Genomic DNA, 22,619 nt, shown 5'->3' with positions numbered 1-22,619 from the left:
TGCAAAAATTTCACCTTTCTGTTAGTAGAAATTTCATCTGGATGTAGGCCACAGTTTAAATTTGGGACTCCAATCCCTTCTTTTAATAGATCTCAGGAAAAATTCTTATTGCAATATCTCTTCCTCTTCTCTCAACCCCAAGGACAAGGAACACTAATTGTGAAATGTAAGGCTTATAATAAAAGCCTTTCTTCCAGTTCAGTGGCAAATAGATTTCTGTGTTAGATGGTTCAAATACTATATAGAAATTGCCTGTCAGGACTAGAGTAGACCCTTGCTATTCACAGGAGTTCCATTCCAGGGATCGCAGTGAATGGTGAAGTCCACAAATACCGGAGGCAGAGTGTCTGCTGCTTCCAGAGGTGGACTGCCCTGAAAAGGGTCCCACCCAGTCATGGAGGGAGGCTTGGTCTGGCTGCAGCATTTCCAGGGGAGTTGTGTAGCAGTGGCAAGTCACAGTGCTGCAAACAAATGCTGCCATGCAAGACACCTGTCCGGGCTGGCAGGATGGGCACCATGCAACTCACTCACACTTTCTCCCACCATAGATACAGTTCTGAGAAGCTAGCAATCATGCAGAGGTAGGTTGTGGGGCCAGTGTGCTTGTTCCTGCTCTCCCCACATGGACTAGCCACATCACATGGTTTGGCTGCAGGCCACTATTAAGTAAAAGTGTAAATCTGTGAATGGCAAGGATCTACTTTATACAGGAATTATTCTTAGTGGTCTCTGTGTAATTCCACATATAGGGCCTGTGCAGAAGCAGATTCCAAATATTCTAATGAATTGGTGCCAGCATTGAAATTCCCAGTAGAATTTTGACTCTGTGCATCCCTAAAGGAGAGATGCAAGCACCCTCCTGCTCAGTTCTCTTCTGACTGCCACACTAGGAACAGCTCTGAATGCACAAATCTCAGTTAAAAACCTTTAGCTCTGAAGGCAGCTTTTAAAGTTGGAAATAGTATTGGAAAAGCCTGACAATGTTGTGGAGTTCAGAGGGAGAACTGAGTAGACAAAGACACTTTAGCTCCAAAATAAATTGATCATACAAAATATAAGCATAGAGACAAATTTCCTTAGTCTGTATTACTTCAGAAGGCGTTCTAGCATGAAAGCATTGCCCCTACAAAGAATATTCTTGGGCGAAGGATGCCATAAAGAATTTCAGTGTTCTCACTTGTATATAGCCATCAGAGTGTGGGAATGTCTTGCTTATGGAAGAAAGTACCATCAGTATGAAGGAGTCCTGTTGGTGAGAGCAGATGACACAGTTCTATCCTACCACAGCATCTTCCTGTCTCAGGATTAGGAATGCCTATATGGGGTAAGCCCTGACCTGGATGGCCCAGGCTAGCCTGATCTCGTCAGATCTCAGAAGCTAAGCAGGGTCAGCCCTGGTTAGTATTTGGATGGGAGACCACCAAGGAATACCAGGGTTGCTGTGCCGAGGAAGGCACTGGCAAACCATCTCTGTTAGTCTCTTGCCATGAAAACCCCAAAAGGGGTCGCCATAAGTCGACTGCAACTTGAAGCCACTTTACACACACACACATATGGGGTAAACAGTGTTATTCTGCCATCTACACAGCCCCTCCTTACAGGGCCACAGGAAGGCAGCTTCCACTTTGCTGTGATAATGTATGAATTGGGTGGGCTGCCCCCAGGAAAAGCTTTGGATTATTCTGTAACTCACAGACTGTTGTATTCTTCTACCACCTTTGGCACTTAGCACAATTCTCTTTACACTTATATGATTTACTACTTAGCTTTCATTGTATTTCTTTATGAGAAGCAGAATCATCTCCCAGTCTGAATTGTAGATTTCCTTTTGTGAGGAAATCATTGCCTTCCTGCCTGTGCCTTCCTTTCAAAACAGAAATGGTTCTCTCTTGTAGAGCTATACCACTGCTAATGAATAAGGTGGACATTTATCATTTAAGTTTTTTTTTTTTTTTTTTCAGAAGAGGCGCTCCAGCAGGCAAGTTAAAAGAAAGCGTTACACGGAAGACCTGGAGTTCAAGATTTCGGACGAGGAGGCTGATGATGCAGATACTGCTGGACGAAACTCTCCTTCAAATACTTCTCAATCTGAGCAACAGGTCCGTTCATATTTATGCTCATTAAATAGAAGGTAGACCGAAAATTCTGTAACGATTTAGGCTGTAAAGCATTTAAGTGTTGGTTTTTCTTACAAGGGACTTCCATCTTCGCTTGGCTCAACATGCCAAAGGAAATTAGTTGTTTAGGTTCTTAAGGGCTGTGTTCATTCAGGTTTTCTTTACAAGCCTACAATATGTAATTCAACACAATTTAGTAAAATTAATGGTCTCTGCTGAAAAGCCTAAAAATGGCTCCAAGGAGACTGATTTTACCCCTGTGAATTCAGTGGTCTGGCTTCTATGACTTAATAAACCACTCAAACTTGTCTCCTGCTGTCAGGCACTATAAGAACCCCTTTATGAAATTACTGTCTTGTAGTAACCAGCAGGGTATGCTTTATTCTCTATGCAATGTAAATGATGGATAGAATAGGCTGAATAAAATGGAGGGTGATAATGTGAAATGATTCCTGTAACAGTCTTTTTGTAGTGGTCTTTTAATATCACTACTTCACTTAACAAACTTGACAAACCATTAGTAAAAGTGTGCACCAGATAAAGCATTCATTTGACAATTTATGTTTTTATTTGTTAAATGTCCTTTATGGTGTCTCAAGTTAAATGTTGCCAAGAGACATCAATATTACTTTCACATTTAGGGTTCTTGAGCAACTTCAGACTTAAGAAATTCAGTATTCTGTGCAAAGCTAAGGACATTCATTTAAAAAATTAACGTAATTCTGTAAGAACCAAAAAAAGCCTTTTTGAGAGCTTCTCTGCTGGATCAAACCAAGGATCTGATTAGTCCAGCACCCTGTTTCCAACATTGGCTGGCCTGTAGGAAACCGACAAGCAGGGTTTGAGAGCAAAAACTCTGTCCTCCTCTCTTTTCTTCCCCATCTCAGTCATACGTTCAGAATTGAGTGGTATACTGTCTCTCACCATATGTAGTTTTCATGGCAAGATACCAGTCTTCAACGAATTTGTCTCATTCCCTTTTGAAAACCATCTAAACTAGTGGCCATCACTGTTTTTTGACAGCAAATTGTGAAGAAGACACTTCCTTTTGTCTGTCATAAATCTGAACCCAATTAAGTTGAACAAAAGACCCAGTTTTGGATATTACCAGTGCATGGAATTTGTGATCTCCCTTCCCCTTCCTCCAGCAGTTCCTTCTCACCCCAATGCTGAGTGTCAAAGACCCTTCTGGACAAATCTTGTGGCCGCAGTGAGGATGGGGAATCTGGTGAAATCCCCCTGCCCTAGTAGAAAAAGCTTGGTGGGGGCATCTTTCATAATTCTCTAAATATATCTAATGTTTCCTCCCAACCTGTTTGTTTCTAAACTGAGACACCTCAAACATTTTAGACTTCCCTTATGGGGAAAGGGCTTAAACACCTTGATCACTTTGGTTCCCCGTTTCTGCACTTTTGAACACAAATATAACTAATATGAAATGTTTCTTTGCAGGAGTCTGCTGATGCTGATGGCCCTGTAGTTGAGAAAATCATGAGTAGCCGTACAGTCAAGAAACAGGTACTTAACATTTATGTAAAGTAGTCACACCTCAGAGCTGTTTGTTTCATTGTCAAACTGAATTCATATTTGCCAGAAAAATGCATACTGAAGTTCACAGAGATTTTATTTCGGGTTTTAAAAAAGGTGGTCATTCAAAATGTTTGTCTAATCTGCCTGTCCAGATAGAGTAATTTTAATCAAGATGATTTTAAATGAAAGATATACAAGATGTTTTAACTACAAAAAAGTAGATTGGTTTTAATCATGTTTCCTTTTTTGGTAATGTATGTATTTCCTGAATAACCATGCATATAATTAGTTGCTATAGTAAATTAAATAGATCTTTTCTGCAAACTTAACTGTAGGTAGATCATGTCAAGTGTCTGCACTGATCACTTAATATTGATAAATCTTTTTTTTTGGGGGGGGGGGGCTTCAAATTAAGCGAAGTCTCCCATCAGCAGAGCTGGGCTGACAGAATTATTTAGACCTTTCTTCTGTATCTCCCACATAGTTAGACTTTAGCATGCTCCAGAAAACTGTGTTGCTATCTCAAAAGCAGCTGCACACTCTTCCAGTGTGCTCACCCCAGAACTATCAAACTCAGCCCCCCTCCCAAAGGTGGGAAAGGCTTGGTGTTAGTGGGGTGTTCTTCTTGGGCCATTTTTTTCCCAGCCATCTACAGATGGGAAAATTCCCAGACAAGCCACAGTCTGCTCCTGCCAACTTCCCCTAGTTGACACTTCAGTGACAGCACTTAATTCCTCTCCAGCAGTCAAAGATAGATTACCCATAAATCAATGTGATAAACTCTTTGAAGTTGTCCTGAGGAAGAAGTTTGAGTTAAACTCTGGTGCATTCTGGGTTTCAACAGCTGAACTCTCTTCTAGGAAAATTTACTTAGAATTAAACAACATATCCTTGGGTGAGTTAGAGTTTCCCCAAATGGATTAACTGGGGGGAAAGTCTGTCTCTACAGCATATAACTTAGATGCTGAGAAGTTAATGCAGATTCCCAGTCAAAGTTTAGTAACGTTCTTATGGACACCAAAATGTTTAGAAAATGTCAGATCCTATGTTGATCAAAACATAGGACAAGAAGCAGCTTTTGCTAAAGGAATAATGGATTTAGTGTCCAAAAAGATTTGCTAATTTTGTGACCTCAATGCCACTGCATGATTTGATGGATTTAGGAGCTGAAAGCAGAAATGAAAACCCTGTAATACAGCTGGTAGACCACAGTCTATCTTATAGAGGGGGAAAGAAGCCCACTGGGCATCACAAGTGGGAATCCGCAAGGACTTGCAGGAGACATCTCATTTCCCCCTCCCCTGCTATTTCCTCCTTCCTTTTCCTGAAAGCCCCCATAGCCCTTCCCCTTTTACTGCTTCTTTCTCTCCATCTGGGGTTACCAACCTTCAGGTGAAGCCTGGAGATCTCATGGAATCACAACAGATCTCCCAACTACAGAGATCAGTTCCCCTTTAGGGTTGCCAGCATGCCTGTCATGCCCATGCCTGTCACTTTCTCTCTTTCTGCCCCCACCCCATCACTCTCTCTCTCTTTCTGCCCCATCACCCTCTCAGTCTCTCACCTGCTTCCTTCCCCACCCATAGCAGCAGTGGCGTCAGTGGCTCTCTCAGAATCATAATGGATCTCCCAACTACAGAGATCAGTTCCCCTTAGAGTTGCCAGCTCCAGATTTGGAAATTCCTGGAGATTTGCAGGTGGTGCCTTGGGAGGGTGATGTTTGGGGAGGGAAGCGACCTCAGCAGGGTATAATGCCATAAAGTCCATCCTCTTAAGTAGCCATTTTCTCTAGGGGAACTGATCTCTGTCATTTGGAGAGCAGTTGTAATTCTGGGTGATCTCCTGCCCTCACTTAGAGGTTTCAACATTAATTCCACTGGAAGAAATGGCTGCTGGGAAACCATTGCTTAAAGGTACAGGCACTCCTTTTATTATTTTCACGTTTTTTAAGCTGCCCAATATATTTTTGTTAGATTTCACATTTTTTGCAAACCTGAACCCCTTTTCAAGTTTTTAGAAAGATCTGTCTTGCCCATTCATAGCTCCAGTCACTGGATTTAAGTATCCAAAGAATTGGCTGACTTTGCTATTAGAATATAAGATCCTAGTGCACTCAGTGAGCCAGCAAGAAATTGTGAAATCCTCACAATTAAAATTCTTTTAATACTTCCCAGCTGTATGAAGTCAGTTATCCTCAGATCTCTGGATGCTGGAGATTGTCTGTACACTTGTATCCCACCTCTCCTTTAAGGAGCTTAGGGCAGTGTTCATGGTTCTCCTTCCCCATTTTATCCTCAAAAAGACATTGGGAGGTAGATTAGGATGAGAGTGTATGAGTGGCCCAAGGTCATACTGAAATGGCTGATAGAGGATTTTAATCTTCCTAATCCTATATCCAAAACTTTAGCCATGACACCACATAGGCTCTCCATAGAGTTCCAAGTGCTGCTGCTGAACAAATGCATTCAGACCACAATGGCTCAGTGCGTCTTGACAAACATTTTCACATCCTCTCTAACATTAGCATTTGCTATACTTTAGGAGCAATAGAGCCAGAACCAGAAGTCAACATCATTTCAGGATCAACTTGATCCTTTTTATTGTCTCCAATTAAAATGGGGTCACCAGAGCAGTCTTTGGTATAAAATGGCTTAACTACTGAACAAAGTAGTAAAGATTCCTTATGAAGCTTTCAGTTTCCTCATCCATAAAACTTGATAACTTCCTCTTAGTGGATCTATCAGAGGCCTGTCTTCACATTTTAATTAAAGGAATTCCACAAGAAGTTCCTCCAGTGGGTCTGTGTGGGGGACAATTTCCAATACCAGGCCCTGCCATATGTTCTCATCCCCTCTTCCTGAATGTATACTGGTGTCCTTATATCTTATCATCTCTATTTGCGTGCTTTTAACCCACTTTTCTCAACTCAGTGCAGACTCAAAGTGGCTTACGATGTCAAAAACAACAATGGGAAACTATCAAATACCACAAATACCAGACTAATTCCCAGGGTGGGTAGGGGGACAAGCAGATGGTAACAGCTTTTCCCTTGATGGGAAGAGTATTTCCTCAGGTATTTCACTCTGTTTGCAGAAACTGTCCCTAATCTTGAACCCAAACAATGTGGTGAATGCACAAATCATCTAGCGGGAACTCAAGACATACACACCACCATCAAAGCTGTACAAGCCTATGTCTTTGCACTCAATGCAGAAGAACATTCTGAAGCTCAGCCAGAAAATTCAGCAGTCAGAGGCACTGACTGATATTGACACTAGATCACTCTGAATCTAGAGAAGCCTGCAGATCCAATGGCTCCAGAGTTCTCCTGGAGCAACTGATTATTTTAATGGAACGCTGGTGTTAGTTGCCAGGTGATCATTTCATGGGCAAGATATCATGCAAAGCCCCTGCACGGATTGTTAGTCCCTTTCAAAGATCAGATCACACAACATCCACACACACAAAATAGGTCTTTCAGAAAACATGTGAAGGTTATCAGGTTATCTTTTATGGCTGGGGTGCCTAATTTGAACTGATCACTGCGCAGGGTCACTGTATGTCACAGGAATCGGATATGAATATCAATGAACCAGAGCTCAGGGCCGGATGACAGACATTCCTACAGTTGAAGAGCTTTCTGAGGAGCAGCACATGTTCACCTTCCCCAACCAATATAGCAACCCAAACCTACCATCAATCACCAGAAGGGCACAAGTTCCCCATCACTGCACTAGGAAGCTTCAGTGACCTTCTCCTGAGCAGTAGTCTGCTTCTGTTAAAACATGGTTGAGCATGAAGCAGGAATAGTGAAGAGAGGTACAGAGTGGGTCAGCATCTCCACTATTTCACATCTTCACATACGCAGCTTTTAAGGAGAGCCATCCCTACTCAATCACTCTTCTGTGAATAGGTTTCAGTCCTGGAACCTCAGTACTGTCTGCAGCGCACTCACAAGACTCTTCATGAAACCGTGGCGACTTGTTTGCTGAAAGATCTAACCATTTAGTCAGCCTTTCTTATAGACATTGCCTCAGTGTGCAGAATGTCAGAACTCAACAAGCTTTCTATTTTTGTTCCACAAGAATACAGTTGTACTGAGAACAGAATCTGCCTTTATTTCTAAAATCAACTTCCGTGTTCCATAGGGTTGAAAAAATTGGCTTACTTTCCTTTTTCCAGAATCTAGTCCATCAAAGGGAACGGGAGTGGCATAACTAGATGTTAAGTGACCTCTTAACATTCATATCTCTAGAACTAAGGATTTCAGGAAGTATGATTCTCTTTGTAGCCTTCAGAACATCGACCCCAGTATCTAGAACAGGGATGGGGAACCTCAGGCCCGGGGGCCGTATACAGCCCCCGAGGACATTTTCCGTGGCCCTCGGTAGCACCGGGGCCGGGTGTGTGTGTGTGTGGGAGGCGTGGAGGCTGGGGCCTGGTCGCGTGGGGCTGGCGTGTGCGGGTGTGTGTGTGTGTGGGGGAAGGCTTTTCTTCCTTTTCTTCCTCTTTTTCTGTCACTCTCCTTTCTCTTCCTCTCTCCCTCTGTCTCCCTCCGTCCTTTTCTTTCTTTCTTCCCCTCCCTCCATTTCTTTCTCCCTTTCTCTCTCTTTTTCCCTCCCTCCCTTTTCCTCATTCTCTGTTTTCGTTCCTTCCTCCCTTCCCTGCGGATCGGCTGTGGGCTGCGCCCCCCTGGCGCCTCGTTTGTTCGGGCCCACTGCTGGCTGCCCTCCCGCCTGGGAGCAGGGGAGGACGGGGGAGCGGGGGTGCCCTCCAGGCCTTCTCTGTGTGGCCTCCCCTGGGGTTGCCAATCTCCAGGTGGTGGCTGGAGACCTGGCAACCCTAGCCTCCCCCCCCTCGCCGGGAGATCTACACCTGGTTATGGCCCCCGAATGATGTTATAAATGTGCAAATGGCCCTTGGCAGGAAAAAGGTTCCCCACCCCTGATCTAGAAGTTCTTCCTCTACTGTAGGCTGGTGGATACAGGATTATACTCTTTGAGTCTGTCAGGCAACAGGGAAATATCCTTCAGAAAGGGTGACTACACAGTCCTCAAGTGTGTGGCAACCACTACAGCCTATAGTTGTTGAACTTCACTTAGAAACTTAATGCAAAGCTGTCGCTTGGAAGACTATGCCATCCTTCACCTGGCATTACCATAGTGATGCATTTTCCTCTGCAGAAGCACCCTTCAGAAGGTGTTAACCTGAGTAGGTTATAAATAAATGCCATTGTGTGGATGCATGACTCATATATATCCCTTATACAAAGTTGCCCTTCCACTGGAGAATGGAAAGTTAGAGTGTACTATGAAGTTTCATTCCTAGTAGTTCCAGGGTGCGGCAGCCTTTCATATAGAACATGAGTTTCCAACATGGTGTTCATGTGTTTTGAGAAAGTTGGTGGAGCCAGATTGGGCTCTTGCCTAGCACAGCTTTTGATAGGCCACTGGATATCTGATTGGCTGTGCAGCTGCCACCAATGTTGGTTTTATTCTCTCTTTCACCTTTCACAGTGTCTTTTTAAAATTACCCCTCTCCTCCCCTGCACTCCCCTGGACTTTCCCTGGGTGTTTGTATGGCTCTAACTCCCATGGCAGCCATTTTGTGGTTGCTCCCTAGGGTTGCCAGTTCCGGGTTGGGAAATACCTGGAGATTTTTGGGAGCCTGAGGAGGGCGGGATTTGGGGAGGGGAGGGACTTCAATGCCACAGAGTCCAATTGCCAAAGCGGCCATTTTCTCCAGGTGAACTGATTTCTATTGGCTGGAGATCAGGTGTAATAGCAGGAGATCTCCAGCTAGTACCTGGAGGCTGGAAACTCTATTGCTCCCACCACCCTGTGTTATAATTCTGAAGGTGCCCACTGGCTTAAAAAGATTGGGGACCCCTGACGTAGAAGTTCAAAATAGTACTTTGTTCAGTGTCTGATTTATATAAGGACAACAGCAAATTGTAGAAGGAACTAATCAAATTGGAGTTAGTTGTGCGTTTAGCTATAATAGTAATACTTAGTATTTATATAGCACAATCAGTATGGAAAGTGTTTCATATATAGCATCTTTCAGTAATCCTTACTACTGCCTGTAAGAGTAGACCAGGAGTAATGTCTCCATATTGTAGATGGGCAGTGGGGTTGTGGCTGTGAGAGTTCCTTGGCTAAGTCTTGTATTGCGTTCATGGCAGAGTCTAGGAACCTTCTCATTATCTTAGCCATTATGTTACAGAAGCTCCCACCTGTGCATGTCAGGTTTTTTAGCTGTCTGTGGACTCTGTTTGTTTATTGCCATCAAGTCGTAGCCGACTTATGGCTGGCCCCTAGGGTTTTCAAGGTAAGAGACATGCAGAGGTGTTTGCCGTTGCCTGCTTCTGCGTACTGACGCTGGTATTCACTGGTGGTCTCTCATCCAAATACTGATCAGGGCCAGCTCTGCTTAGCTCCCACTTTACTACCACTCTTAACTATTTCTGGGTTATGTATAATTATTTTTAAAATTACTATGACACAAGGTAAAGTGAAGCGCTTCTAAATCCAATTGATTTGAATGAAAGAGTCTTATGAGCTTTTTCTCCCATTGAAATCACATATTTTAACTAGACGGTGCCCAAACCCTTCATGTTGGTGTATTTTAAGACACAAACAAAATGTGAGGCAACACCCGTGATTTGTTGCTGTTCGACTGTAAGGTTGCCCTGCGTGCCATGAGTGCTGCATAAGTTGACATATAACATTGTTCTGAGCTTCTTTGTCATAGTTTTATCCTTACATAAAGGTTATGTTTTGGTATTTATTTAATTTGGCTACTTCATGTGAGATATCTCGCCTGAATGAATTTAATTGCACCATTGAGTAAAACTAACATCATGAACAATGATGCATTAAAGCTACAACTTGAAGTATAAGGTTCAGCTTTATATGATTTCTTATTTAGCAGCGCTAACGATATGGAAGCATAAACCACTGTTAAAACACTATTTGAACATGTTTCAAAAACCACAATATAAAGTTGCCATGAGCCAGCCAAAAATAATACATATGGCATTCAGGAGTACAGTTGCTAATTGGCTGCTGCCTGAGAAAATGGTACACTTGGCTTCTGCTTAACACTGTGGGTTTGGCAGACCGCCAGAGTTGGGGTCAGGTTGTTGTGAATGAAGCTGCATGTGGTTAGGGAGGAGTTAAAATGATTCATGTCTTAGAAGTTGTATTAAGCAGTGCAGAATGTTGGTGGGTAAGCAGATGTGGAAAACTCTTTACCTATATCTTCTCCCCTTCTTCTTTATAAACACTAATCCATACCTCTTTTGAGCAGAAACCTGTATTGTGTGGAAGTTGGAGGTGATATTTGACACTGTTGTTCATGATTAATGCCACTGATCTCTTTTTACAGCTGGAGAATGGAGAGGAGATAGAAACTGAAGAATTCTATGTAAAATACAAAAACTTGTAAGTAAGCCATAACTTCAGATCCCCTCTGCAAATATTTGAAATTTAATTTTTAAATTACTATTGCAAACATGCTCATACGTAATCACACAATATTAAATGAGGAACACCAGGAGTTTAGAATTGCTGATCTTTGCATGTATCTATTGTGACAAAGCATAATACCCTTTTCATTTTACTGCTGAATTGGAATAGTGTGCAAAACTTTGAGGATGAAAACTGCATTTCAAAAAAACTCAGGGTTGACTGTACTGTGTCACTATTTTGTTATTTATTTCTGTTGGCTTGTGAAGGAAATTGTTTTAGCTTTAAAGCACAGTTTTTACTGGGCTTATTGATAAATTTATTTATCAATGCTAAGAAAATCCAAATGCACCTTTAAGACGCACAAAGACTCTGTTTAATTACAGAGCGTGAGCTCTGCATTACCTATTTCATCAAAAGATGGCTGTGAACTAGGAAAATTGATTTGTGGAATGTTTATGCAGTAACTCTTAAAGGGACATTCATAAATAAGGATGTATTGATAGGGAAATTAAGAGAACAAAAGAAGTTACTTTTAGCTTTTATTAGCATGAGAAGAAACCATAATCCTTGTTTAGGTCTTGACATTTGTGAATAAATTCTTGTTCTGTCACTTCACATTCCATACATCCACAAATACAGCTGTTTAAGGGTGACTACTCATTGGGTAGAATGACCAAGAAGGTCCTTTCAGACTACCTTTCACCTCAAAAGCTGTCTACGCAACTTGGATATCAAACCTCATGAAAATCTAACACAGCATTGATACTTAATGCAAATTTTTATTGTTTGAATTTGCTTAGAGGAACTTGCTATTTACAGTTATAGCAAAGGATCTCATTTTCAAACACTGATGGAGTATTCATGAATATAATATGTACACATTTTTCAAAGTTCATTGTACATCAATAAATCAGTATTATGCAATATGTGTATTTTATATATAAGTGATGTACCTGCAACAGTGGGAGGACTGAAACCAACAATTCATAGTGACACCATAACACACCAAAATAAATGAAAATTGCATATTCCTCTGTCCCTGTATTGTCACCATGATCACTAGTAAAAACCCTAATCTCAGGCATACAGTAAGCTCATTTTGTCCCAGGGAAGATCAAATTCTTCATGAACAGCAAGTGCATTGTGTGATATATACTTAATTCAGATTTGTTGACTATTATGTGCTTTTCCAAAAATGTCCAATAAGAATATCTTAAAAGTGGAGAACATTGTTATCTAATACAATTACTTTACATAAACAGCGTCAAGTAAATACCAAACTGTGACTGTAAATGTTTACAGAATGACACATTGCGGATTTGTATCTTTAAATTTGTTTCTCATTCCATCTTCTAGCTCTTACCTTCATTGTCAGTGGGCCTCTGTGGAAGTATTGGACAAAGACAGGAGAATTCAGCAAAAAATTAAAAGATTTAAGGCAAAGCAGGGCCAAAATAAGTTCCTTTCAGAGGTATGTTTTTTTGTGTGTGGTTACTTTTTCAGTTATGTATTTGCATAAAATTTGAAATGTATTAATAGTTACTTATGCTTGTCACTTTAGGATGCTTGTCATTGTTTCGGATGGTACATATACTGAACTGTTTTAAAGATTTGTATTTTCAGATTTGATTATGCAAAGACCACAAACATCCTTGTAACCTCTGCAATTTCTGCAATTGGGGACTGAACCATAAATGTTTGTTAACATTTTAATAAAATGTAACAGTTTAAAAGGTGATGAAAGTAACCATACTTAGTGTACCTCAAACACACCCAAATCTTAATTTATGTCAGGAGATGAAATAAATTATGTTTTGTAAAAGAACTTTATTTCAGTTCCAGAGTGCTGTTACGTTGTCTGTTACAACCAAAACAATTAGGTATCATGTGGAATAGTGAATATCAGCAATTTTATTGTGGTATAAGTTTTTGTGGGCCAGGACCTACTTTTTCAAATACATCAGGTATTATCTTCAGTTGCCAGATAAATCGGTATATATCTGTGTGTGTCTGATATAAATGAAAACAAGATCCAATCTGAATGAGTATGGATTGCTAGCATAGCCAAAGAGAGAAAAGAATAATAATAATAGTTGTGATTATTGTATTTCAAGTGTTCAGACCACTTCAGATGCTTCATTTGAGTTCCAGCACACATCCCGTTGAAGTCAGTTTTAATAAATCCATATTGCATTTAGTGGAAATATATATAATTTCCAAAGGCTTCTGGAAAAGAAAAGTTGTGCTTTTTTGCATTTTGATTTACAGAAAACTAGCTACTAAGGATATGACATTTGTTTACTATACAATCAAAAGAAAAGAGGGCCACATCAATCCAAACAGAGACAAAAAACAGCAAATGGTGCAAGGGGATGCTTTCTCAGGGAGATCTTTCTTAACTCAGACTTCCCAAGCAAGCAATGAAATAATTTTTCCCTTGCACCAATTGCTGCTTTTTTGTCTCCATTTGTGTACTATAAACAACTTAACATGGTATCTCGGAAGCTAAGCAAGGTTGGCCCTGGTTAGTATGTGGATGGGAAACCACTGGGGAAGTCCAGGGTTGCTGTGCAGAGGCAGGCAATGGCAAAAGCACATCTATTTATCTCTTGCCTTGAAAACCCTACAGGGTTGCCATAAGTCAGCTGCAACATGAAAGCACTTTCCACGGCCAACAACAAGTATACTGAGGACTGCAGCCATTTAAAGTATTTTTCATTGATAATCAAGTGATAGAAGAGCATGGGGGTAGAGGCATATAACCATTTATGTTAGTCCCAGTCTGTTTAAGAATTTACAGACCAGCTGTCTCTTGAATTAAACTCTGAAGGTCAAGGATGAGCCAAGACATATGCCAGAGTCCTGATGACAACATATCATTTTAGGAAAGTGCAGCACCTTGTTTTGCATCAACTGAGTCTCTAAACTGTCATTAAGGCCAGTTCTACATAAAGCACCTTACACTAGCTTAAAATTATGAATGATGGTAATTGGGTTTGCATCTGTAAGGGAAGCTTACACCTTTCTTACCACATAGACCTGATGGGGGGAAAGCTGCCAGCTGTCACTGCTCAGATTAATTAAAGCAGGAGCAACCCAAGATTGCAAAACTGAGTGGCTAGAGGAGACAGAAAAGTGGTATGAGTTCTGATTTCCTCCCAAGTTGCAGGACCTACCAATCATCTTTCCGACAATATTTTCAACTTGCCAGCAGCTCCCAACATTGGCCAACTGAGGAGAGACACTAAGACTGCTGAAGGTGTGTCAGATAAAAGGAAGAGATTGAGTTTGGTGTTATCAGTTTACTGATGGCATTAAACATTATTGGTTGGTTCCAGCTAGCTTTTTCACTGTTCTGGTAGGCAGCATTTTCCTATGGTAGCCCTAGTCTCTCTGCAACTTGCAATGCAGAACAGCAGCAACAGGGATTCTAGATGGCAACTTTCCCCATATTTCCCCTAACTAGTCCCTATGACAGCCATTACCCCTTCTGCATTATGGGGGGCTTTTTGTGAAGTTTGTTATTTTTAACTGGTAATGGTCATCCTGATGTACACTATTTTGAAATGTTAATTGCCATTTTTTTAAGCCCTGCTGTCGAGGCTGGTGCAGGGAAAACGGCTGCTGTGTGGGTAGAACTAGGAAGATCCAGACTTTTCCAGCTACATGGCAGCCAGCCCAGCTTTGTTGCCATCTTTCCCAAAACATTGCAATGAAGCAGATTTGGGAAGGATTGCAGAAAAATCAAGGAAAACCTAGTTGGTGCACAGATTTAGTACAATTCTGTGGGGAAGCAGGGGAAAATTTTTCCTGCAGCAAAAAACCTAGGGTAAATCACCAGCATGCAAATTGCCCCCATCTCACGTGACTTTGGTAGATCCAAGCCTTGTGATTCCCAGGGTAGTCTTTTTTTTTTCTTTTCTTTTTTTTGCTGGTCATAGTGGTCTTTTTGCTGGTCTTTCTTTTTCATTAGTAGAAAAGCTGGTTGGATCCAAAGCGATGCCTCCATGCAGTGTTACCCAGTGGCTTCATATATACATCGAACAGGAGTGGGAACAGAACAATGCCCTGCAGAACTCAACAGAAAAAAAAAATCTCGTGATGATGATGAGCAATTTCCCATTACCAACCCCTGTACTAAGATTAAGTGGAACCAGTTCATGCAGCCTTGCCATAAATTTATCATGGTCGACTGTATCATAGGTCACCAAAAAGATCTAACTGGGTCAAATGTTTGCAGGGGGGGGGTTTCTTTCAGTCTGTAGGTGGTGATTGTCAGCACCACAAGTATAGCCTGATTGTCATATCTGGCTGAAAACCAGGCTTACAGGGATCTAGAAAGCCATTGTTATACATATGTGCTTGCTGCTAGATGGTCACTGCTCATGCAGTAAACTTCCTCAAGAAAGGAAAGTTGGAGGCAGGGCTACAACAAGCCAGATAATCCTATCTGATTCTGACCAATAGCCCAAGAGTACAGATGTTAAAAAATCCATACGATAGGACCATGTTCAGGTAGAAGGTTGGGTGTTTTTTCCTGAAAGGCTCAGGAGAACTCCTAAAAAAAACTCAACAAACTATCAGCACTGTGGGTACCAGTGGTAGCAGCAAGAGGCTTGGAGCAGAGAGCACACAAGACAACTGCTTCAACCCTCCTTCCCCATTCTGGCCAGCTATTTGGGCTTCTGACTGGCAGGAGGCTTAGAGAAATATGGGGGGAAAGGCACCAGGGATTGGGGGAAGGGAGAAAAAATGGTGATTAGGGTGAGGTGAGAGATTTCCAACTGCCAACCCTACCATCTTTAAAAGAGGCATTAAATGACCTGAGCCACTGAAGGACTGAGCCTCTCATGGCTGGGTTTCAAAAACCAAATGGGCAGATATCCAACTTGCCAGTGGTAGTCAAGATATCTTCAAGCATATGCTTTGTATTAGCATAAGAGAGAAACTGAAATTGATGCAAATAAACAGATTGAGCCTGACTGTTTATAGGCTGAAACTCAAGTTGCATTTAATTCATGCAGTTTTCTCTGCAAAGTTGGTAGCAAAATTTTCAGTCAACTGATGATGATTCAATATTTGAGTAGAGACAGCAAGGATTGACAAAGCCATTCGCTATCCAGAGTAACCTTAGTTTACTGAGACTTCACAGTGAAACTGGCAGTTGCGAAGAAGGATATCATCAAAACTGCTGTAGTGTAATTATTTAAGTATCTGTCATATTTAGTCAGCTCTGGCACAAGTCTATTCTAATCCTTTCCCTTTCTACTTCATATGATTTGGGACTCCTATAAACTTGTGGGTAAATGTAGTTGGAAAGTCAGTGGCCTAGGTCAGCCTGCTGTTAAAGTAGCTGTCATATGGCTAGTGGGTAAATATGTGTAGATGAAGCATCTAACCCAGTGTCTTGAGAAGAAACTATTAGTATCCATGATGATAATAACCAAACAGTGACACTCATCTCAACACCATGAGTAACCAGATGTACAGAACCCAGGCCAATTTTAAAACTTCACATCCATTTCATGTCCTGCCAGTTGTATAAAACCAGCTACTAAGTGTAACTGGGAGAAGACTAGCTGTTATCTGAGAGAAAATATTATTGTCATGCAGTTCATGAATCCTGAACGTGTCCTGAAAAGCCAGCATCAGCATTCATTTTGGTAAACGTTATCCCTGCAAGGTTGGCCAGTATTATCATTTCTGTATTGCCATTGAGGGGGTTCAGACTACTAAAGCCTTACATTTAAAGTCTTACACGGTTTGGGACCATCGTACCTGCGGGACCGCCTCTCCTGGTATGCCCCCCAGAGAGCCTTACAAACTGCGAATAGTAATTTACTGGTGGTCCCTGGCCCGAAGAATGTGCGGCTGTCCTCAAGGAATAGTCTTCCTGGTGACATCAGGGCCCTGCGGGACCTTAGGGAATTCCGCAGGGCCTGTAAAACGGAGCTATTCCGTTGGGCCTATAATTGAGGACAGCTGCAAGAAGAAGATCCATCTTTACTGGCCTCCCCATCCTGCCCATCTCTCCTTCTTTTGAAATCTGGGGGCAGTTCAGCTAATATTTGTCGCTGTTGCACCTAGGGTAGTTGCGGCCATCTGAGTAGGGTTTTAATGGTTTTCATAATTATGGTTTTAAGAATGTTTTAGATGTAGTCTAGATGTAATCTGTTTTTAATTACTGTTATCCGCCCTGAGCCTGGCTTGCTGGAGATGAGGGCAGGTTATAAATTTGAATGAATGAATGAATGAATGAATGAATGAATGAATGAATAAATAAATAAATAAATAAATAAATAAATAAAGCATTTGTAGCTTTGATGTTTGAATTGGGGGCTTGCTGACTCATACTCGGAGACATTTTATTACACTAATTTTGTGATGATAAAGGACAAAGAAGAAAATGTGCAGTTGGGTTTTTATTTACTTGTTCTGGAATAAGATTCCATTAATCCAGTTTATATAGCAAGTAGACAGCTTCTATTTTTTACAGCACTTAGCATATATAGCTTTATTGCAAGCTGCAGTTTTCAAGAAAGATAAATGCATTGCATGTCATAAGCCTTTTCGATAGCTCATTAGTGAATTGTAATTTCACACTTCATTTAAAATATTCTTAAACATTCTCACACAGTAAAAGGTTTCACACAGTAATTAAGAAGCCCAGTTAACAAAGTCTGAGAAGTCTGATTCCCTCATGGGAAACAATCTTACTGAATTTTCGCATTTCAATTAACATGCTGAAGTTTGCCAAATACACATTTTGTATTTGCTTTGGCCCATTTTTTATTTACTGAAAGTAATATTATATGCTAATAAAGATTTCTGATATTCTACTTATGCTTTTTCCCCTTTAACAGATAGATGATGAACTTTTTAATCCTGACTATGTTGAAGTTGATCGAATAATGGATATTTCACATAGCAAGGATGATAATGGAGAGGTAAGTATATTTATAAGGTTGATTTGTTTAAATATAAGCAGTAGATGGCATGTTTTATTTCACCCTGATATAGATATCTGTCACAGAGATTGAAAACTGTTCAGTTTGAAAGCATATGAGCATCTCAGTAGTCAAAACATTCTCTTACCTTGTTTCTCTTCTTTAATTCTATTCAATTTAATACTGGTGACAGCAGTAGGATGAGAGATAATGCAGAATGTTTTGTGGTTGCAAGTTAAGAGGAGGTAGACACTTGGATTTCAAAAATTTCAGCCCTGATTTTTGTTCACCCTTTTCCTTGATCTGCCTAATGTAGTAATAGCATCCCATGATTTAAAAAAAAATTAATTACTCTTTACAGTACCTTTAAATTTTATAATAAAGATGTTCTTTTACAAAATAAACTCCTTAAGTGGCAATCTGTGTATACCTGAAGGGGGGGCGAGTCAGCTCAGGAGCCGTCGTGACCCTGTGGCAGCGTAAGTGCTCAGTTATCCTAGGATAACGGGCACTTACGCTGCTGTAGGCTGCCACGCTGCAGTGCACGGCTCGGGCACCTGCGGGGCCTTCTGCCAGTGTTCTCCCAGTGCAAAACCCCGCGCCAGCGTTCCAGGAGACGTTCCGGGAGCGAAGTTGCCTTTAGGCAGCTTCCAAACCCCTTTAGCTCCAGCAATGCTTCCCAGGGTGCCGGCAGTCCGGTGCTACCTTTTTTGGTGGCGCAGATCTGCTTTCCCCTATTGGGGGAAAAAGCCTTTTCCCCTGTGTTTATTTTGGAAAAAAGGCTTTTCTCCCCTCCGCGGTGGCTGGGAAGTCTCTGAGGAGGCTTCTCAGCTGCGCCGTCCCAGCCGCCTATCAGCCTCTTGCACTGTTTTCATCAGTAAAACAGTGTTACTAAAATACCTTGGATCATTTTGTTGGTTCTGCATTATAATTCATAATGCTGTGATGCTTACAGAATAAGCACTGTTGTTGTTTTAATTTAATCTAACTTCTTGTCTCTTGTTTAAAAACAAAGCCTGTGACTCATTATTTGGTGAAATGGTGTTCGCTTCCATATGAAGACAGCACGTGGGAATTAAAGCAAGACATAGACCAGGCTAAGATTGAAGAATTTGAAAAACTAATGTCTAGAGTGCCGGAAACCGTACGTGTGGTAAGATTTGGCTCTATATAGAAGTTGTTCCTTGAAAATAGCATAGTAATGTGGTTTTTGGTAACCACTAATGCAATTTGCTGTATTTGAAACAGGAGCGGCCTCCTGCTGATGACTGGAAGAAGTCAGAGAGTTCCAGGGAATATAAAAATAACAACAAACTCAGGGAATACCAGTTGGAAGGAGTTAACTGGCTTCTTTTCAATTGGTACAACACGTATGTAAAGTAACTTTATTGTAAAAATACTGCCTTAGCACATAACTTAACTGTTTAACGTCTTGCAGCCTTGGAAATTTGGGGTGGGTGGGCAGCAGATGTTATTTGGGGGTGTGTGAGAGAGATCTGCAGAATGTTTTAGAAATACAAATAGAATTTCCATCCTCAAAAATAACAACTTTCAATACATCTTGGTGTAGTAGAATTCTGCCCACATGCCAGCAAAATAAGAAAATGTGTTTTTTAAATCATACATTTAGAATTGAATCATAGTTTCATTATTAAACATTTTTATTTATTTATTGCAGGCGAAACTGCATTTTAGCAGATGAAATGGGTTTGGGGAAAACCATTCAATCTATTACATTTCTCTATGAGATATATTTGAAAGGCATCCATGGTCCTTTTTTGGTTATTGCCCCATTGTCTACAATCCCTAACTGGGAAAGGGAATTCCGCACCTGGACAGAATTAAATGTTGTTGTATATCATGGGAGCCAAGCCAGCCGACGGACCATTCAGTCATATGAAATGTATTTCAAAGATCCTCAGGTAAAGCTTGCTTCTGTTTTTTTGCGAAGTATGACTCCTTCCTGCCTAGTCACTCTCCTCTATCGTTTAAGTCAGAAAAATGGATGCAAAGATGTTTTCTACTGACTGTTTATCTGTATTGCTCAGAATTCCAAAATTAGGATGTAAAAGAGGGATTGGTATCTCTTCAGTTTTGTGTAGGCAAACGTACATTGCTTCCAGGTATGCTGGCACTGTTGTAAAGCAGCTGTGGTCTTTTCTTGTCCACCAGCTTCCAGTGTAGATTCTTCAAACAAGTTGCAAGTTTCAGAACTTACTAGACTGTAGAATGCTAAACAAAGTTGGGTAAACTGAATCACTTTTATTAAATTTTATTAATCTGAATAAGTTATTTCTGTACTTCTAGGGTCGTGTGATTAAGGGGTCATACAAGTTTCATGCCATCATCACTACATTTGAAATGATTTTGACTGATTGTCCTGAGCTCCGTAACATTCCATGGCGCTGTGTGATAATTGATGAAGCCCACAGGTTGAAGAACAGAAATTGCAAGCTGTTGGAAGGGCTCAAGATGATGGACCTGGTAGGTTTTGATTACTCCTATAGGATTACTACTATTCTGTGGAATATTTTGGTGGAAACATCCCCGAAGGTTATTTGTAGGGGAGTGAATTCAGCTAAAGTCGGATGGAACACCCCCACCCCACCCCCGGAAATGTTTTTTCAATATTGTATGGGGATTTTTTAACCAGTTGAAAAAAATTGTGGCAATAACGGGAGCTGCAAAAGTGGATCCTGTATAACGCCAAATGTTTTTGGCATTATTCGGGCTGCTTTGGCCCCACCACCATGTTTCTCCCTCCCCTCCTCCTTACCTGAGTCATGTTTCTCCCCTCCTTACTTACCTGAGTCAGATCCACGCTGCCTGCGGGCTCGGACCTCACATGGAGCTTGAACCAGCAAGCGACATGGATTGGAACACCGAGCCCAGCACTTAGATCGCCTCTCCTGCCGCTACTGATCTCACAGGCTGCAGGGGATACGATTCTAAGTGCTGGGTTGGAGCTTAGCACTTAGATTGCCTCCCCTGGCACCCTTGATCTCAGAGGACACGAATCTAAGTGCTGGGCTGTGCAGCTTTTTTCGGTATGTTTTGGGTTCAGGTTTAATAAACCTGGATTTTTAAAAAAAAAAAAACCAAAAAGTCAAATATAATGGATTTTGCTTTTTGAATAATTTGAAAATTTTCAGGTTTATTAAGCTCAAACTGAAAAATACGTAGCTCAGAGCTGAGTGCTGGGCTCCACAGAACCCAGTGTTCAGTTCTGCACTGCTGGGCAGTTCACATCCCCGCTGCTTGCCGGCTCCTGCCTTCTCAAGGAGCTGGCAGGCAGCATGAATCTGATCCCCGCCCCCGGGCCTCTGCAAAGTCTGTAGACTTTGCAGAGGCCAGGTGCTTGCAATCTGACTCAGCCATCAGGTAAGTGAGGGGGGAGGGAAGAGGGGAGGAAGGAGGGAAAATGGGGGTAGGGAGGGAGGGGAAATGGTGGCGGGGTCAAAGCAGCCCCCAATAATGCTGAAAAAAATGGCATTATTGGGGATCCGCTTTTTCAGCTCCCTTTTATTGCTGTTTCAGGGTTTTTTTCTAGTTTGGCTTTAGCTGAATGCATACCCCTAATGGTGATGCCTGGTAAAGGCAAAAGATGACAGTAATGACTTTACTTTAAGAATCCTGCTTTTGATAAGAAACAAAGTGAATTACATTCAGTAGGAAAAAAACTTCTGGGTGAGCCAGTTGTTACGTCCAGTACATGGGGATGGAAGGAGAAATGTAGATGTGCCATGATTTGTGTCTAAAAAGCCTAGTTGTGTTTCTAAACGTTTTGTTTTTTACAGGAACACAAGGTGCTTCTTACAGGGACTCCACTTCAAAACACTGTGGAAGAGCTCTTCAGCTTGCTTCATTTCTTGGAACCAGGTCGTTTTCCTTCAGAAACCACTTTTATGCAAGAGTTTGGTGATCTTAAAACAGAGGAACAGGTAAATTAACAGTATTTTCTTCCTCTGTATAAAGATGTTGTCTGGCCAGCCTATGACTTCAAACCAGTCACTGAAAGGTTCACACCAGGGTAAGGAGAACTAAGTGGTTTCTCCTTAGACAATAAAACTCTTTGTCCCAGCTAGTTCAAGATTAGTACTTGCACACTGCCCTTTGTTGCTGGAGATATTAACCACAGCAGTTTTGGCAGGAGATGGGGTCATTTCGAACACCCCTCCCCTCATATTGCTTTTGTGCAAGGTGCACTAGAAGAGATCATCTTCTATCCTGGTGACACTACACACACATCATTTTGTAATTTTAAGGTGTGCACATGAATATAGTATATGGACAAATATGTATGGATAGGTTTACAAAAGGTATATTACAGCATTCATAACCATTTCATAGTTCTCAACAGCAGATAAAAGGATTATACTGGCCCTGGAAGAAGTGATTTTGTGTGTTGGGATCTTGTATTCAAGTATGTAGGGCCCCTCTTGGGGCGGCGGGTCCACAGCGCGCTTATGAGGAGGAGGCTGCCCCCATTTGACAACGGGTCCGTTGCATCCTTAGGGGTTCCCCCTGTCACCCCTGGGCTTGAGCCTTTTGGC

General features: G+C 41.4%; 1 protein-coding gene across 3 annotated transcripts in view; it reads left to right on the top strand.

Moving 5' to 3' along the window:
• CHD7 (chromodomain helicase DNA binding protein 7) overlaps positions 1–22,619 on the top strand; it is a 190,723-nt gene that overhangs the window by 120,855 nt on the left and 47,249 nt on the right. For all 3 annotated transcript variants that reach the window (XM_056854270.1, XM_056854271.1, XM_056854268.1), the window contains 10 exons: positions 1,962–2,099; positions 3,570–3,635; positions 11,037–11,092; positions 12,476–12,590; positions 17,983–18,066; positions 19,082–19,219; positions 19,315–19,436; positions 19,745–19,988; positions 20,374–20,550; positions 21,864–22,007. In XM_056854270.1, coding sequence (XP_056710248.1) covers positions 1,962–2,099; positions 3,570–3,635; positions 11,037–11,092; positions 12,476–12,590; positions 17,983–18,066; positions 19,082–19,219; positions 19,315–19,436; positions 19,745–19,988; positions 20,374–20,550; positions 21,864–22,007 — 1,284 coding nt within the window. The remainder of the gene's footprint in view (positions 1–1,961; positions 2,100–3,569; positions 3,636–11,036; positions 11,093–12,475; positions 12,591–17,982; positions 18,067–19,081; positions 19,220–19,314; positions 19,437–19,744; positions 19,989–20,373; positions 20,551–21,863; positions 22,008–22,619) is intronic.

The sequence above is a fragment of the Euleptes europaea genome, chromosome 8 (genome assembly GCF_029931775.1).
Source record: "Euleptes europaea isolate rEulEur1 chromosome 8, rEulEur1.hap1, whole genome shotgun sequence".
Lineage (NCBI taxonomy): Eukaryota > Metazoa > Chordata > Lepidosauria > Squamata > Sphaerodactylidae > Euleptes > Euleptes europaea.
Note: the sequence above shows the minus strand (reverse complement) of the source record. Positions and strands in the feature narration are given on the sequence as shown.